Here is a 19,307-nt window from a genome sequence, read left to right on the forward strand (position 1 = left end):
CATTTATGAGGATGTGGATGAAAAAATGATGTTTTAAAAGTAGCAGAAATGAAATGCAAAGCACTTTAGAACATTTTCCTATGTCAAACCGCAAAAACTGGATGAATATGTAAAAGAGACAGAGAAGGATAAAGACTTGGGAGTCATAAAAAAATGGGTGGTATCAGGTTGGCCATGTTATAGTAAAATACCAGACAATTTAAAAGCTTATTGGAATGTGCGTAACTCATTGATAATTAGCAACGGGCTATTGTTAAAAGACAATAAAATAGTGGTACCATTATCTTTGCAAAAAGAGGTTTTAAATAAAATACATTACAATCACCTAGGTATACAAAAATGTAGATTGAGAGCTAAGGGAGCAGTATATTGGCCGAACATAAATAAAGATATTGAGTTAATAAAAAAAAAAAAAAAAAAAAAATTATGTAACTGTAATAATTATAAAATATCTAAGTGTATTAGTATTTATGTTGTACTTTTAAATATTGTTTTGCATAAATAGTTTTTGTTTTTTTTTAATATTTTGTTAAAGGAAGGGAGATGTGGTAACACTGAACTCACTGAACTAGTCTTATCATATCATTTTGTTGTTTAAAAGTTAGTGATATTATACCATTCCTCTGTAGTCTGTACATAGTGTTCATATGTCATGTTTTGATTTAATTAAATAAATAATTATGTTGTTAATTAGTTTTTTAGTATTGTTATTTAATATTTAAAAAACACCACAGGTGGAACAATAGATTTTCCCATTTAGTTGGTATTAAACATCCCACAGTTTGGCATTTAATAAGGAAAATGAAATATGAGGTGGCGGCGGATTATGCAAAATTAGCATTGGATGACGTTGGAGAAGGCAATAAAAAAACGACCAAACTTGGACAAATGAGGACGACAGAAATTAGATTACAAGAACTTTGTGCCAGGTTTGTAAGTGAAAAAATAAATATTCCAGATTTTTTGAATTCAATAAGCCATAATATAAGAAAACAATCTAGTAATTAACTGTGAGCAGTGAGTACCTATGCTATATTTTTAACTAATTAACTATTTATAACTACTATTATTATTAGTTATTACCATTTTATATTATTGACAATTATTATGATCGATACATTCGAAATATTTTTATATGCTATGTTTTTTTATTTATTGTTTGATAATTATTTTATTATGATTATATAATTATTATTATTAATATTACCACCTGTATTTTATCACTCGAAATATTTTTATACTTTATTATTACTACTATTATTATTAGTAATTACCATTTTATATTATTGACAATTATTATGATCGATACATTCGAAATATTTTTATATTCTATGTTTTTTTATTTATTTTTGATAATTATTTTATTATGATCACCACTTTTATTTCGTATAATATTTTTGTATTCCTATTTTTATAAGTTATGTTTTTACTGTGAGTGGGTGATTATAATACATTCAATAAATTATTGTTTGATAATTATTTTATTATGATTATATAATTATTATTATTAATATTACCTCCTGTATTTTATCACTCGAAATATTTTTATACTTTATTATTACTACTATTATTATTAGTAATTACCATTTTATATTATTGACAATTATTATGATCGATACATTCGAAATATTTTTATATGCTATGTTTTTTTATTTATTGTTTGATAATTATTTTATTATGATTATATAATTATTATTATTAATATTACCACCTGTATTTTATCACTCGAAATATTTTTATACTTTATTATTACTACTATTATTATTAGTAATTACCATTTTATATTATTGACAATTATTATGATCGATACATTCGAAATATTTTTATATTCTATGTTTTTTTATTTATTTTTGATAATTATTTTATTATGATCACCACTTTTATTTCGTATAATATTTTTGTATTCCTATTTTTATAAGTTATGTTTTTACTGTGAGTGGGTGATTATAATACATTCAATAAATTATTGTTTGATAATTATTTTATTATGATTATATAATTATTATTATTAATATTACCTCCTGTATTTTATGACTCGAAATATTTTTATACTTTATTATTACTACTATTATTATTAGTAATTACCATTTTATATTATTGACAATTATTATGATCGATACATTCGAAATAATAATATAGTATAGTAATAAATATAGTAATATAAAATGTTATTGTTAATTTTTATATTTTTTTATAATTTTTTATAGTTATTTATTTATATTATTATTGTTAAGTTGTTAAGTTGAATTAGACATAATATATTATCGTAATTTAAAACAAAATATTATTCATAAAATATATAATTTTTTTAACAATAATTATTAAATATAATATACGTATTTGTAATTAAATATTAATTATAGATACTAATTAACGTTTAAAAAATATTTGTTTAACCGTTTGCATGTGGTTGTGAGTAATATTGTAGTCTGGGGATTTTTTTTCCTAGGGTCGGGGATTTTTTTTCCGGGGTTGTTCGTCTGGGGATTTTTTTTCCGGGGATTTTTTTTCCGGGGGATTTTTATTCCGGGATTCACCACTAACACTTAAATGTACAATTTAATATCTTTAATCTACACTTCATGCAAAAAAAATATCATGTTGATATGATAAAATTATATTCGTGTTTACAAAAAAAAAATTGTTGTAGAGGTACAACACTGTAGGTACATAATATTGTATATGAATTGTATATAACTTTTGTAATTTAATTTGAAATTGTATCTTTAAACAATGATAGAATTGAAAAAACATATTATGTTTTACACGATGTTACTTTTATGAGGCTATTATCGGTAGATATCCAAAACTATTAACTCAGTCTATCATTTTTTTAACTACTTGTGAAATTCGCCAATTGAATCATACACTAAAAAAAAATATTATGTGACAAATCATTTAACTATTACTTAATTTGTGATTTAAATTAATTGTATACTTAAAAGTATTAAAAATAATATATTATGAACTAAAATATATTATGGCACTATATCAGAAGGTCAGAATAGATTTTGTAAAATCCTTAAATAATATCAATGACAATGAATTGTACCTACAAATGATGAACATAAAAACATGTATGAAAATTAATATTAAACCAACATATTTGTAGCATTCAATCATTATTTTAGTATGAAAACAGATAATAAACAATTAGCTATAGCCAATGTAGGTGAGTATTTCATTTATAAGGTTTCGATGATGTGCATGATGTTTATGTGCATAAACGAAATAGATAACTGTGGTAAAAATCTAGGTCAAATGATAAAAAGTGGCTAACACATTATAATCGTTCATCACATATAATAATTTATTACTCTTTAAATGGTTTGTTCTATTGACATTGTACATAGTATTATGAGTTAGTACTCTATTCATATTAAATGATAAAAATAAAAATATTAATTTATTTTTATGCTGTAGGTACATAAACAAAATTATTAAAAACTATTATTTTTTTATTTCTATACAGTTTTTGACAATAAACATGAAACAAATACATCATACAATTATCAAAATACTCATATTATATTAACAATTAATCCCCACCATCATTTATTACATTAAAACAACCTCATTTTTAAACGTCTGTAGTTATTTAAATGTAGCATTTTATTTATAGTTAGAGGAATCTGCCTACCGAGTCCATATTGATATCAACATATTTCCATCGAAAGTCACATAGGTATATATAGACACGCCGAGGACAGAGACAATTCTAAGCTTCCGGAATCTCTCGTCGCATCACTCAACCAGAACCCCAACTCTATCTCCACCTCAATCAAATTCATCGTCGTTGCCGATCTACTCAACAAGATATAACTCTCGACAATATTATCATCTATAGTATTTAAGTAGCTTTTATATCGTCATATTTTATGCACCGTCATGGCGTCATGATATCTTTGTGTTATGTGTCTGTGTGGTCCAATCTTGACATATCACCCGATACCACCACTGTTACCGCGTTTTATTTAAAAAAAAAACTTCTCGAAATCACTTGGCTACATAATAGATCAAGAAATTATTAGTGTTCATTTATTCAATAACAGAACAATTATATTGACCAACTACTAAAATAAATAAATTATGGTTTTTTCTTACAATAACTGCTACATAGATAATTATTATTGTATTAAAACTATTTAATCTCAACGCACATAATGTTATCGTTTTGTATATTAAGTAGCTATCTATATTAGTCTTTATAATTCTATAACAAATTAGATAGTTAGGTACCTACTGCCTTATTATTATTATTACAAATTAATTGGTAATATCATTGTATCATACATGCATATATACATATATACACACATACATACATACATAGTAGCCACTATCTTGTTAATTAAATCATACCTATGTATGTATAACTGAAATTTAAATTGAACATTTTAATTACACATACTAACAAAAGTAAACTTTATTATAGTCCACAAGTGCAATAATAATTGCATAATTAGGTACGCAAAAACGAGATAAGTGTATAGATAAACATTAATACCTACCTATCTACATTGAAATACATTGTCTTCATTATAAAATAATATTCAATCATTTAAAACTATAGACTAGGAACATTACTAATACTTCTTCATTATTTTTGATATATAGGTTAGGCTGACTTAAACTTTTGGAATAGGATAAGTATTAACGTAAAACCATTTTCATTTTACCATATAATATTGAAACTAATCAAGAATTCCACTAAATATATCAGAAAATAAAATATTATTAGTTTGATAAAAAAATAACATTTTATTTTATTTGAACTATTGTATGACAAACGAAATGTAAAACAAAATAATATAATATAGATCATTATAAATTATTATAGCTTATATTATATACAGCGTATTTTCCAGTGGTAAGAATCAAAAACCATGAAACAAAATGATTAAATAATCTAAAAACTGTTAAAATACCTAGAAAAAGTGTATTATGATTATATGTATAACTGTATAAGTCAACTTATCCTGGAATACCGGTAAAGTTTTAATAAAAGTAAAAAGTATGAAGGCCAACCTAGTGTTATGAAATAAAAGAAAGATAATAAATATTTTAATAAATAAATATATTTTCATATCTTCAACCTCAAAAATCTAATACAATTGAAAGTAAAAGGTTACCTATTTCGGATCTTTTTTTTAAAAAAAACATTTTTAATACCATAAGGAGTTACTCTAACTAACTCTAGTCTGACTACCCATACTCTCATACACTTAGGTACTCTTTTCACTTGAGACAAACTAAAATAAATCTACCCTTATGGCCTTATAAATATAGGAATTTGAAGGGTTCATAGATTAGTCTTAAATTATTGGTGTATTTTGAAGGATATACCTATATTTGTTCATTATTAACTAATAATTAATAGAACATAATAATATTATTACCTAAGTTGTATATAGGTAGTTGAGGGTTGTAGGGTTTTTGTTAAAATTAACTTAGGTTCAATATAGTTTTCCGATAAATAAACTAAAGAAAATGTGTTTTATACTAATTTAATAACTATGCATTTTAGATTCCAAAAAGATACTATAGTTATAACTATTTATGAATTACAGGTTTTACCTTGATGTGTTTAGGAAATCACTTTTGCATGCCGTTAAACTGTAAAAGTGACCTAAACGTTTCATATTCGCGCTCAGAAGCAATTTTAAACAATTATAAAGTAAATAAAAAATGTCCAGGTATGATAAGAAATTAATAAAATGTAATAACAAATAACGCATGTACCTACCTACCACTAGCCATTATATATGCTTTGCAACAATTACTTTAAATGCGTGTCGATTAAACGAATGATTGGAATTTTGTGCTGCTACGGAAAAGGTAAGTATAATAATGTCATATGTGCCAATTAAATCACGATAACATACAAGAGCAGTAATTCAACTTCAAGATATTATTTTTTCTAAAACCCACATTTAAAAAATCCAATCAGTCACTTACCTACCGTTATTTTTTTTTATTGTAATTAATTTTTTTATATGATATTCAAATACGTGTGAGAATTTTCTAATTTGCGTAATTTTTTTTGTATTGCCAACGCAATACCTATATTTTATGAGCAAAGCCTGTTTAAGCTTGCAGTATTCTATAAATAACACAAATCGTCCATAAGTTGTAAAACAGCCCTAGTTGATTTTCTTAAAAGTCTTTCGAAGCTAGCAGGTAGTTAAGAGGACTTCGTACCCGCATGTGTTGTCTCCGTCTTACAAACGTACGACATAGCAAATTTTCGTTTGCTAGTTTCAATAGGGTGCTGTCATTTTTGATTTTAGAGTGAATTGCCCTATTATCAAACTCTTAGATAACAACATAATATGTGTCCTCACATTGGTTTTTTACGTTATTTTAATTTTTAAGTGAGTTATCAGCATGTAAAATATTAATGTTTGAAAATGCTCATAACTCACTTATAAATTAAAATATCGTAAAAAACCAACGAGAGGGCACAGATTATGTTGTTACCTAAAAGTTTGATAGATTTCCAAGGTTTTAAGGTTTCAAATGAAACTTTCGAAACATTGGATACAGTAAAAAAAAAAATTGTTAAAAAAACCAGATAATTGGTTTTTATTGATAATAAAATAAATCATCATAGTAAAATCAATAGGTAGTCCGATAATATTAATAAATATTAGTGGATAATTACAATGTAGGTATGTGTTTATTATTAAAATGACGTTTATAAAATTACTTAAAATGTTGTCATAAGATTTTCATATAATATTACAACATAATAATATAGAGGTACCTATATTACAATTATTATACTCGTCCTGATTTCTATCTATATTTCCTTCTCGAAATCCTTTGAAGTTTCCTAGAGATATATCCAACAAAATACTAACAATAATACAAAATTAAAACACAAATAATTGTTATAGAACTATTAAGTATTACGATATGTACATTTATCACTACAAATGAGGTTCTTAACTGAGTGAATATACAATAATATACCTAACAATAAGTACCTATATAAATCAATACTTATATAGGTACAAACATTTCAAAGCAATCTTATTATACAATATTCATATAATATAATATGTTGTTATATGTACATAAATATAATATAGGTATGTACGCGTTACGCAATTCATATATATATTTTAAGTATCTAAGTAATTAAATATCCGTAGAATGTACATTTCAAATATTTTTTTCTAGGTTTAATGAAAAGCAACACGTAACTTGCACAGATTACAAAGGTACATTTTTTAATCGATGGTACATGGTTGAGATGAAACATTTAATCACTACACTTATGTAGGTACCAGAATAAAATGCGTCCAGTTACAAAATTACACATCATTAGAAATTCCAATATAATATAATATAATATAGCTATTACGTTCAAAAACTCATTGTCAAATATCGATGATCAGAATAGCCTACCCTCTTCATAATAAATGTATATATTTTCTAATGGTTATGAACAATGACACAAAATCGTTTACTTACAAGTGAGTGGTGTAAGATGTACAACGACTAACCCATAAGTGTGTGGGCATACACTCAACGGTAACAAAAATCATTTAGGTACCTATGTGATATATTTTTTTTTATTATTATTCAAGATTTTATTATTGCTAAGATATATAATAGTTCACTAACATTGTTTTAAGCAAGCGCTTTATTGTCATGCTACTTACTCTTGAACAAAATATCACATAGGTACACAATACATTTAAAACATTTTACAGAAAACAGCTCTTTTTCACACGATTTCAGAAGTTAAATTAAAATATAAAAATACAATTAAAAAAATAAAACAATTATTAAATTCCATTTAATTTGACTAATTTTTTGACTCTAACATTCTGTAGTTGACCATGTAATTTTGGCACGTAGCCTATATTATTATATTGTACATATTTTGCTTCAAGGTTTTTTTTTTGGTTTTTTCTATTATTTTATTATGGTTATTCCACGGTTCTTTTGTTTAATTAATAACATAGAACATTTTAGAATAGTTCAATATTGTTTTTTTTTGCAAGCCCAATCAAAATAAACCTTTTCTAGTTATATTTTAAACGTATAACGCAAAATCAAAATATTCGTGACTTCGTAAGTTATCATAATTGCATTTATTATTGGTTAACAATCTTACATTGGTTAGCTAATATGTATACTATAATAGACCGCAGACAACAGATGATTTTTGTGGTCAATATTCATATATTGTACAATAAATGCAGTAAGTATCTACAAATACATAATAATATATATATAATACACAGGTCTCCATTTATTTTTTCATCATCCATAGAACAAATTATTATTTATAAAACTTTAATACAACTGTCACCGGTGTATAATCCAATATAGGTATCTACCGTAGTTTTTAAATAACATGTAGACAAAGATTTTATTTAAAAAGTGACACCATGTGAGTAGAAATTTAATATAGGTACTAAAATAATCAAAAATAATTAACATAGCATAATCGTATTCCAAAAAAAGGTTAAGATCGTCAATAATAGAAAAATCACTTTTAAAGGTTTTTAAGTTTTTTCTTAAAATACAATTTATAGAGTTAATTAATTACATTTTGATCTTATTGAAATTATAACTTTTTTATGCCTATAATATGATAGGTACCTATAGATATATGTATTAAGTCCAGCAATTATTTTACATATTTACTGTAGATCTGTTATAATTTATACAGAATGACTTCATGTTTTTTTAGGTAAAAACTGTTTAGTTTTTCGGAAAATTATTTTTAGATTTATATTCTATAATCTATAATAATATCTAGACCTCAACTAATAAAAAACATAATATATTTTTGTTCATAGGTACTAGGTATATATACAAAAATATCAATATATGATTTGGGTTCTTTAATCAAAGTAGCTAAATATAATATTTATTTAAATATAAAAAAGATTAATTATTAAGTAAATATTTAAATAGTTATGCAGGTTAAAGTCTAGGCAGGAGACAGGCAGAAGAGTATACATTGCGCCATCGTATAATAAGCGGTCACCGAGCATGCGTTTATTGATAGAAAAAAAACATAGTATATCGATTCAATCGATTCATCCTGTACCAATATCAATTTACTCGTATAATATTATTAAGTGTAGTTTTACATAATTTTATAGCATAGTTTTAATAAAATATTAAAGCGCTAAATAACAATTTGAAAGAGACAGCTAGAGATTACAGCTGTATATATAATTGGATAATAACGGAATATTATAAAGAAATACAGGACACGATATTAAATACTTGTTATTGGATAATATAGCGAGCTCTCTCTCACATCGTTCACCTAATGTTGTATTATTGTTACAAATTTGAATGCTATAATATTGTATAAAAACAACATCAATATGGAAAACCTAGTCTTAGCACATGTGGGTAAGGCGTACTCTTAAGATGTTTTAGAAATAGTCACAATATAATTGAATCAACCTTGTATCAAAGTGTCAAGTCTTAATAAACCAAATTACTAATTCTATAAATAATTTCTAAAAATAATATTATTGTCATAAAATCACAAAAATTTACCATAGTTCAAATTTTAAGTGTTCGTAAAAAAAACATTGTTAGTTAAGATTTTAATGATATTTCAGTTATGGTTAGAACGCAATAAAGAAGTTAACCTTAACCTTGTTTAAAATTTGTAAGTATTTATAAAGCCATAATTATGAAACGTTTCATCAATCAAAATAAGAATAAAACGAAATATGAAAATTATATTCATAATAATATGTATAAAGTTTGTACATGTAAACATAGTTCAAACTTTTGCCATTTGTTATCGAATGGTATTTATGATATCTTATTTTAAATTAGAATCATATATTAACTATGAATAATTAAATTTACAGAACTTTTAAAAGCACCAGTTTTATTTTAAAAACCTCTAAGTTAAAATATTTAACAAAAATTGTTTGTTTATCATCTAAACTCATAAGATTAAACTATTTTCTGAATTATATTATATTCAAAGTAGATTCTGTTGAAAAAAAAACTAGTAGTTGGTCAAATCTAAAATGAGACGAACCTAACATTTAGTTTTATTAAAATATAGAAATTTATATTGTAAGATTGAATTTTAAGATACAGTTTTTGGATAACTATTGTTTCAATCAAAATAATATAATTAAAACAATTAAATTTAATTTTAATTTAAAGAAATACATCAATCGTCAGCTTAGAAACTATAAAACAGGGGTGGCCAAACCGCGGCTCGCATCATAGACTTTTGCGGCTCGCATCTTAACGTAACATTAGACGTAAATTAACGTAAGAGCCAAAAAAAGGAAAAAAAAAAGGTCACATAATATACAATAATATGACCTTTTTTTCTCTTCAATTTTTATTAATATATTTGGTGGCTCGCGAGTCTCTACTCGCTGGCCACCCCCTGCAATAAAATATTAAAAAATGTTTTCTGTTAAATATTATTATTGAATTAATAATGAAGAGAACTTTTTTCAGACAAAAGACAAAGAGCATTTTTTTAAGTCATTATTACGCGGAAGTCTGTACGTTGTTCATATAAAAAGGGATGTCGTTGTCTGTTTACTTCCGGGCCTTAAATTTGATGTTTAGCCAATTAGTTATTTATCTTAACTATTTCATTGCACTTCTAGATTATAATTATTATTTTATATATTAGCACATGCCTTGTAATAAACTCGATTAATGAAAAACGTAGTGTAATTTTAAACAAAAATAGACGAAGCTATCATAGTGGATTTTTGGACTAGTGCAAATCGTGACATAGTGTAGGACTTAGGTGATTGTAAAAAAACGTTGCATCATTATTTTTTTCGCAAGACACTTTTATAATTTTGACCGTGGAACAGAATCACTGCAGCATTCTGTATACGACCATGTGTAAGTATAAATAGCCAACACATGAATATGTGCCTCTCTCTCTGTCACTCTCATTATTTCCTCTTCTGTTTCCAACTTTACCGTCGCCCCGATAAAAATCACAAACGATCACGTCATATACAATTTGACAACAGTCTACATTAAAAGTTACTTTTTCGCTTATTTCCGAACAGCATTCACCACGAAGAATTATACTTACCGAAAATATTATGAGAGTTGAAAAATAACTAAAAATTTATTTTTTTAATTAATATTTATGAATTTTTAATAATCATTTCATCTTAAACAATATAATATGTATCAAATTTCACTAGGTAAGCAATTTTATTATTATGCAAAGCGTTTGAAAAATAAATTGGAATAAGAATACTGAATATTTTGCTGTTGTCGTTTGTTTTTATATATTTGCACAACAATATTGTAATGTATTGTGTATACAAAAACTACATCCTTCAGACATTCAAATTGCTGATAGTTTCGCAGACGCTTTATTAAAGTCGATAATATTCACTTAAATGCAAATCATTACAATACAATACCATATTTAAAAAAAATCATGGTTTTACCATATTATATTATGTGCGATGAGAGAGCCTAGCTATAGCTGGGTCACTTCAAAAATAATTGTAGAATACAAAAATAGTAAAAGTATTAGTGAAACAAATTATACAAGTAGGTATACCCACTCTGCTGTACAACAGTTGGAGTCGAGTGTAGGTATGTATCGTCATTGAGGAAGTCACTGAAATGGATGTGTTAAATCTGAATTCAATATTATTAATCGTTGAATACGAAAAACGATTCTGAGCATACTGTCTATCAGCCTAGAGTACCAGGTAAGTATATATTTTTACTATATTATATTTATATTACTACTGTAGTTATTTATTTTACTATTAGTAATACGGCAGTTTGAATTTACTTTGACCGAAACCGTCGTGTTATTATATTATTTTATGATATCATTGTTATTGACTCTTGAGTCAATATGCCAATCTACTGCAGAACTGTGTGAATAGATTCGTGATACAAGCGGGCAATAACTTAAAATTAATCTAAATATTTTCAGAACACCATTGTGTATAGGTAATTACAATCATAGGTATATAATATTATTCATATACGTAAAAGTTTCAAATGCTCAGTCCCCACAAATAATATTTTCTTGTTAAAACAAAAAAACAAAATCCGATTTTGACGAAATTAATTTTGTTTTATTTTTCCTGTTTATTTTTTAAAGTATTGAACATTTAGCTCAGTACTTTAATTAATTACAAACTAGATTTATACTTTCCTACCATAGAAACTTCAAAGTTAAAATCTAAGTATGTTTACTGCAAAAGGTGATGACAGACACAAAAAAAAGCATAAAAACACATAGGTTGTCATTGTAAAATCAATACACTCATCGCTCCGCTTAATAAAATATAAAAGTAGCCCCCAAAAAATTATACTTTAATAAAAATGTTTAATCTATATTATAATATATCACTTATATTAATTTTATTTGTAAGTAGTTTTACTAGAATATGGAGTAGGTATGGATAACTTATATTTCGTATTTTTTGTATATTATATAAATTATCTATAAAAAGAAACAACATTTTTAAAACTATACATACCTACTCCTTACTAGCACCATTAGGATTTACATTTTAATTCTAACAACTTTTACATACATTTTTCTGAAATATTAAATTTGACTGTAAATACACTTATATGTATACTATATTATATAGTATACCTATATATTTTCATATTTTAAATGCTAAAAGAAAGAGTAAACTCAATGACATCATGTACCTACACACATTCATAATATAATATTATATAATAATTATGGAGTTATATTCTTTAAGTATAGGTCCTATAATATTCTATATTCTAAGTGTTGCGCAACTATTTTACCTATACCTACATGACTTTTAATTTGTATGACTTCTTGACAGTATAATAAAATTAGTGACAGAAATTATAAAACATTGTCTTTACATTTAAAATTTTAAATTTTTCACGATCAAATTTTAAATTTAAATATTTTTGCCAATATAATTATATAACTTATTATTATTACAATGCATTGGTGATATGATAGATATTGTGCAATGTGGGCAATGTGGCATGTACAATTTATTGCGGTTTGCGTGCAGTAGTATACCGTTATAACATTATTACCGATATTTATTGAAATTATATATTATATTGTAAAATGTACCTATATATCCCAAATTGTTGGCATGATGTATTAGAAAATAATGGTTATTGGTAAACGACTACGTTATCGAAAATGTATTTGACTATCATAATTTTTATTTAATTTATTGAAAATTATTATTATAAAATTATTTATACTTCATACAAAATTAATCAAATAACATTAAATTAAGAAAATAAATATTTGAATAGTATACTATTAGGTGAAATATTGGTTTTATATTAGATTCTGATAGATGAGATAAATTTATTAATTTTACAATAATGTCTGTTTTATTTTATTTAATTTTTGTGTCTAACATCACCATTTGGTACAGCAAAAAAGCTTCGATTTTCTTCAATAGCATCTTTTCTGGTAGGTAAGTAACTCTAGTTTGTGTATTCAGTAGGTAAATAGTTTTCAAAAGCAAACAAAAAAACATTAAGGAAAAGCGGGAATTTTTAGGCAAAATCAGTTTTTGACAAAATCGTTGTTCGTTTTTTATGTAACTCTAAACTGTTGAGTGAAATTAGTTTTTTTCTTAAATTATTGTCGATCAAAAATTTTTCACACAGTCAAAAAAACTTAAAAATTTAATACAACGTTTCTCATAAGTTATTTTAAATGGAAAAAAATTAAGCGTAATCCAACAATAATTATTTTTTATAAGCTTGGGAAGTTAACATTTTTACAAAATGTCACGAAAATTGGCAAATTATAATATTACGTGTTAGAAATTCATAAAAATTGTTCAATGCAGGTGTATCTAAGATTTTAATTTTTAATACTAGATTCTTCTTAAGTTTCCATACATTTAACGAAAAAAAAAAAATATACTTAACATAAATTTATGTTGTACCGTAAATGAACAAATTCTCATACAGCGATTTTCTTATTTTATTGTTAATAAAAAACTATTTACATTATTTATTTAACATTTGTTTAGTTTTTATTCTTTAAATGTCAATAATATTTTTATTTATTTAGTCAAAAAGCTTGAAAATGTAATTCAAGGTTCCTTATAAGTTGTTATAATAGCAGTTGATAAAAGTTAAAGACCCATGGGCACGACTTTTTTGTTTAAAGAATTTATAGTTCAAATTTTGATATCATTTATCAAAATCTCAAAAATGTTCAAATTATTTTGTAGTTAAAAAATTATAAAATATTCAATTTTTATAGCTATGGATTGAAAATTTAAAATAACAATCTAAAAAATATAATATAAACATAGTTTATACATTTTTTACAGATTTACATTTAAATTTTAAAGTTCAAATTTAGACGAAATCAAATATTAAACGTAGGTAGGTTATATTATGAAACTTTTAGAGTATATTATTATATTTTATTTACACAATGACATTTTAAAATGCAATTTTCTTTTTGCAAAAATGAATTTAGCCTACTGTTTTAATACTAATGCTCCTAAATACCTAATAATAAAATAAATTACTTAAATCCCAATTATATCATAAAAGTTACTTAGTAATATTATAGGCTGACAGACTGTCATCGCTTAAAATTATTTTTCATACACAATGATTATTGAATTCAAATTTAACACTTCCATTGCAATGACTCTCTAGACACATAATGTAAAGAGTTACTCAATCATCTGATTTTTTCATTATTATTTTAAAACTATTAAATTTCCTCTTATATCAATTTAACATCTTCACTAGTAATTACTTGTGACCTTTTATTATAAAACAGACTCTTATATTTATAACATAGCTTATAATCTGTCTGCGTCTTTGTACTTATAGCCTATAGGTACTTTTATTTTATAACCACCAGTTATACTTCAAAATAGTTCATTACTCCTACAATTTAACTGTTATTACAAGTGATGAGTACGTGCAGTAGATTTCTTTATGTACTATAGGGAACGGCTGGTAGGTTCAGACTTTGAAGCGTCGACGGTGCTTAACAACACCTCTTCCACTCAGTCACGCCGCACCCCTATTTAATGCGTATACATACTATTTGTCTATATTTTAAGTCGTTAAATTTCTTTAAGTGAGTGACAAAAATTATTTGAGAATATATTCGTCAATTATACGCAGTTCCCCTTTACCAAACATTTCCCGCGATTATTATGCAACGATTTCAAACCTGTATCATTGCAGATTTGTTAATTTATCAATATACCATAAAAAACAACGATCACGAACATTTTTACTAAGGGCGGGAAAAAATGTACACTTTGGGGAGGTCATCCTATAAATAGCCATACGATGAACAACAAATACATAATTATATAAATTCGTCTCTAAATAACAGCCGTGTACATTCGCATCTCGCACCATAATATTATTATAATATTAATTATTATCATATGAATACACGAACCTAAGTAAGTAAAGTAAACCAAAGTCATTTTCGCAATGACCATAATAAGGCGGTCGGGTCCGTATGTTCACATTATGTAGTGTACGCATAACTGTTGCTTACCTGCGTCGATGTCTTTTTTGCCTACGCCGCCGGCCAGATGTCTGCGATCGTCGACGCCGTCGTCCCTCACCACGTCCATACCGTTACCGCCGCCGTTACCACCGCCATCACCGTCACCGACAACGCCGTCACAGCCGTCACCGATGTCTATGGACGAGCTGTCGTGGTCGTCGAAATCGGACGTCCGCGGTGACATTGTCCCCTTCGGGGTGGACGACCGACCGACCTGCGAGGACTCGCTCATGTTCTGTCTGATGCAGGACTGGGGCGTGGTGGCGCCCGACTGGTACGGTATGGGCCGCTCGTCATTGAAGTTGTCCGGGTTCAGCTGGAGCTCCTGTTCGCGCTGCTCGTCCTCCTGTCGGGCCCGTCGCTTGGCGGTCTGCTCGGCGCAGTTCTTGCGCGTCGCCGCCGTCTTCATGCACTTGAGGCACGGGCAGTCCCGGTACTTGCAGTACCGCTTGTGCTTCTTCCACACCTTGCGCAGCCCGTGGTTCTTGCAGTTGGTGCACAACCGCTGCTTCTCCTTGACGGATAGCTGCACCGCTGCCGCCGCCGTGGAAGTCACCACCTGCACGTGCTGCTGCTGATGCTGATGATGGTGGTGATGTCTGCTGGACGGCATTTCCGGGTACGGGGCTGATACACGTGGACGAGGTCCTATGTCGCTTCTGTCGGTCTCGGTGTTTCCGTCAGTGTCGGCGCGGTCGCTCGCGGCACGAGTGCGCTTCCGGCCGGATGCAGTCGTTGCGTTCATGTGCGACACAACTGCAGCGCCGTCACCACCATAATCGTATATTATGCTGCCGCCGCCGCCGTTCGGATGTCGCCCGGTCCGATGGCGAAAATACGGTTGCGCGTACGCACGGAACGCACTCACGCACGGAACACCGCCGCCGCGATATTTGTGCACAAACGTGTTCCGCCGGCAGCGAGCCACGTGATTTCCCGTGCGACGGGTCCCCACTAGCGGCCCGGCGTACCGCGCGCGCCTCGAACGACGCTCAGTACGTCCGGCGCCGGCTGTACGCGAACAGCACGGCGTCCTCGCTCGCTCCTTTTCGGGACCGCCACGTACACGGCGACCAAGCTCAACGGCAATAGTACAGCTGATAGTAATAACAATCACTCGGACGACGTATCGCAATGAAAATACAACAACAATAATTATAAAAATATATTATGATGTGCCTGCAGTGACAGTGCAGTATTATCGGTACGCGCGCGTCGCCCCCGATAGACGAAGGTGCGATAGTAACAGTTGCGGTCGGTGAAGGTTCAAGTTCAAAAATTGCATGTACAATACCTACGTACGCACGTGCACGTTGTACACTGCTACTACGCGTATACGATATACTTGCATATATTATATTATATATATATATATATTACGCGCATTGTATAATTATTATATACACGATATTGTATACCTATGTTCATCTAGAGTACGATGACGCGGCATGCGCGAGATTTGAACCGATCGATCGAGAAAAAAAAATGAAAAATAGTGATGGAAATTTTTTTTTTCCGTTTATATTAATAATGATAGCAATGATATATTATGGTTATGGAAGAGAGCGGCGTGTCCGCGTCGTCTCGCGAGCAGCGGCGGTGTCCGGTGAGACTAGAACGGGTAACTTAATGCAACTGCAGTGCCATGCACACGGACGGTGCAACAGGCTGGCATTGGTCTACACTAGCGCCGTAACACGTCACGGGCGGATTCTAAGCGCATAACGGCGGCGGCCGTGTGTGTGTGCGAATGCGTCTGTGTGTGTGTGTGTGTGTGTATATATAGCTAGAACATATATTATTATAATTAACTAGCCGCGTCGGCCAATGCTGTTTTAAACGAATTATTTTGTATATTATTATTTTTATATCTTATTAGTCCTTTGATGATGATGTTATTACGATGCATTTATGCATGTGTGTGTGCGTATACTTATGCACTATTATTGTAGTGTATACGTCTTAGCTATATAGTGTCGGTCGGTTTGCGTGCTAGAATATTACGTGAATTTCGCGAAAAGTAATATAATATAGGTATACCATATAATATTATATAATCTACACGAAATAATACAACGAAAGCATTTCTGGGATTTAATTTTTTTTTAATTATTTTATTGTTAAGACGCATTACCTACTAATATTCAACGGGACGTGTCAAAAAGGTAATACATTTTGATGAAAAAAATGATAACATTTTATCATTTTTATATTAATGGAAAAACGATTTACTTTTCTTCTCGGACACACAACTCGTCACACTACACGGCGAAACCTATATTAGACGATGTTACGACTTATAACACGCGCCTACCTGCTTACATAATATTATATAGGTACATCTTGTTAACTGACATTTTCTACATTATTTTATGAGTTTTTAATTAAAACACAGTACAATACGTCTTATGCACCACAGCTGCATAAGTATAATATTATTATTATTTTTAATGTATCTAAATATTATAAATAGGATATATTTATTATATTATAATCTATTAAATTAAAATGTACTGGAAATAGCCAAATTAAAATTCAAAAATATATGATGTACCTACCTACATTATATTCTGATATTTGTATGAGTACACACGTTGCACACGTTATGATAACGTTATATTTAACAAAACAAAACAAAATTGAAATTTGTAAACGTTATTATAACGGAAAGTGATAATCAAAAATAATTAAATACCTACCGCAAAACAAAACACAACGATCAACAAAATACCTATATAATATCGCATCATTAAAAAAAACATAACGCAAAACATAATTTATAAAATATCATTAAACGAAAAATAACGCAAAACGTAATTTATATAGAATATCATATTGAGTGAAAAATAACGCAATACGAAATATTTTAAAATCTATTTATTTAAAAGGTCTATTGGTTTGGTAGAAACATTTATTTCATGCAAACAATCTAAGAATTGATTATATTATAATTTATATTCCGTATCCTGGCCACTAGACGCCTACCCGCATTAGTTATTATTTTAAAATTTAATAGTATAGTATAGTATATAGGACGTATTAACACTATTTTAAATAACGGTAAACGGAAAACTTGGATAACGTTTAATTCTGAATAACAATAAACCCAAAAATGGTGTAAAGTTTTATTTGTAAATAACATAAAACCGATTTTTTTAAATAGAAATCGTAAGTTCAAATTTTGATGAAATTAGATGTTACCGGAAAATTATGATTTTAATTATCAAGTTGTAATTAAAAAATATTATTCATGGGACTTGAAAGTTTTAACATAGGTACATTTTTACCCAAATATATATAGATATATTATTATATAGGTACTTCAAATGTAGTATGCAATGTCCAAATTAAATTTTTTTAATAGCAATATAAAATAATATATACCTATCATAAAATATACTTAGTTAAATAGGTAGGTAAGCTGCATGTTACTCGCGCCCAGTAAATAAGACACCTTGATAAGAAATTTATCATATTAGTAATTACGGCAGGTCACTGGTCAGTTGAGCACCAGATGCTCGGATGTAACTTATCTATGGTATTTACTGGCGGGTCATTAGCGTCTCTAATGATAATTCCGTATCGAAATTATAGTATCGTTTTAATTCGACCAAATAATTATAAGAGTGATCAAAAAGATGAAATCATTGAAACTCAAATTATCAAGTTAACCAACAAAGATATTAATAGTTTGTTGTTCATAGTCATCACCAGGGCTCGTAAGTTCATGCATCTGCATGTTTTTTTTGCTACCCAGGAAAACATGCTA

The 19,307-nt window shown here is 28.2% G+C and overlaps 1 protein-coding gene across 1 annotated transcript in view; it reads right to left on the bottom strand.

Annotated features, from left to right (window-relative positions):
* The window catches only part of LOC100571454 (doublesex- and mab-3-related transcription factor A2), a 185,073-nt gene extending 167,883 nt beyond the window's left edge, over positions 1-17,190 (bottom strand). Inside the window, exon 1 of the mRNA XM_029489554.1 lies at positions 15,527-17,190. Within this exon, the coding sequence (XP_029345414.1) occupies positions 15,527-16,283 (757 nt within the window). The 5' untranslated portion in view covers positions 16,284-17,190. The remainder of the gene's footprint in view (positions 1-15,526) is intronic.
* Between the last annotated feature and the right edge of the window lie 2,117 nt (positions 17,191-19,307).

The sequence above is a fragment of the Acyrthosiphon pisum genome, chromosome X (genome assembly GCF_005508785.2).
Source record: "Acyrthosiphon pisum isolate AL4f chromosome X, pea_aphid_22Mar2018_4r6ur, whole genome shotgun sequence".
Classification (NCBI taxonomy): Eukaryota; Metazoa; Arthropoda; class Insecta; order Hemiptera; family Aphididae; genus Acyrthosiphon; species Acyrthosiphon pisum.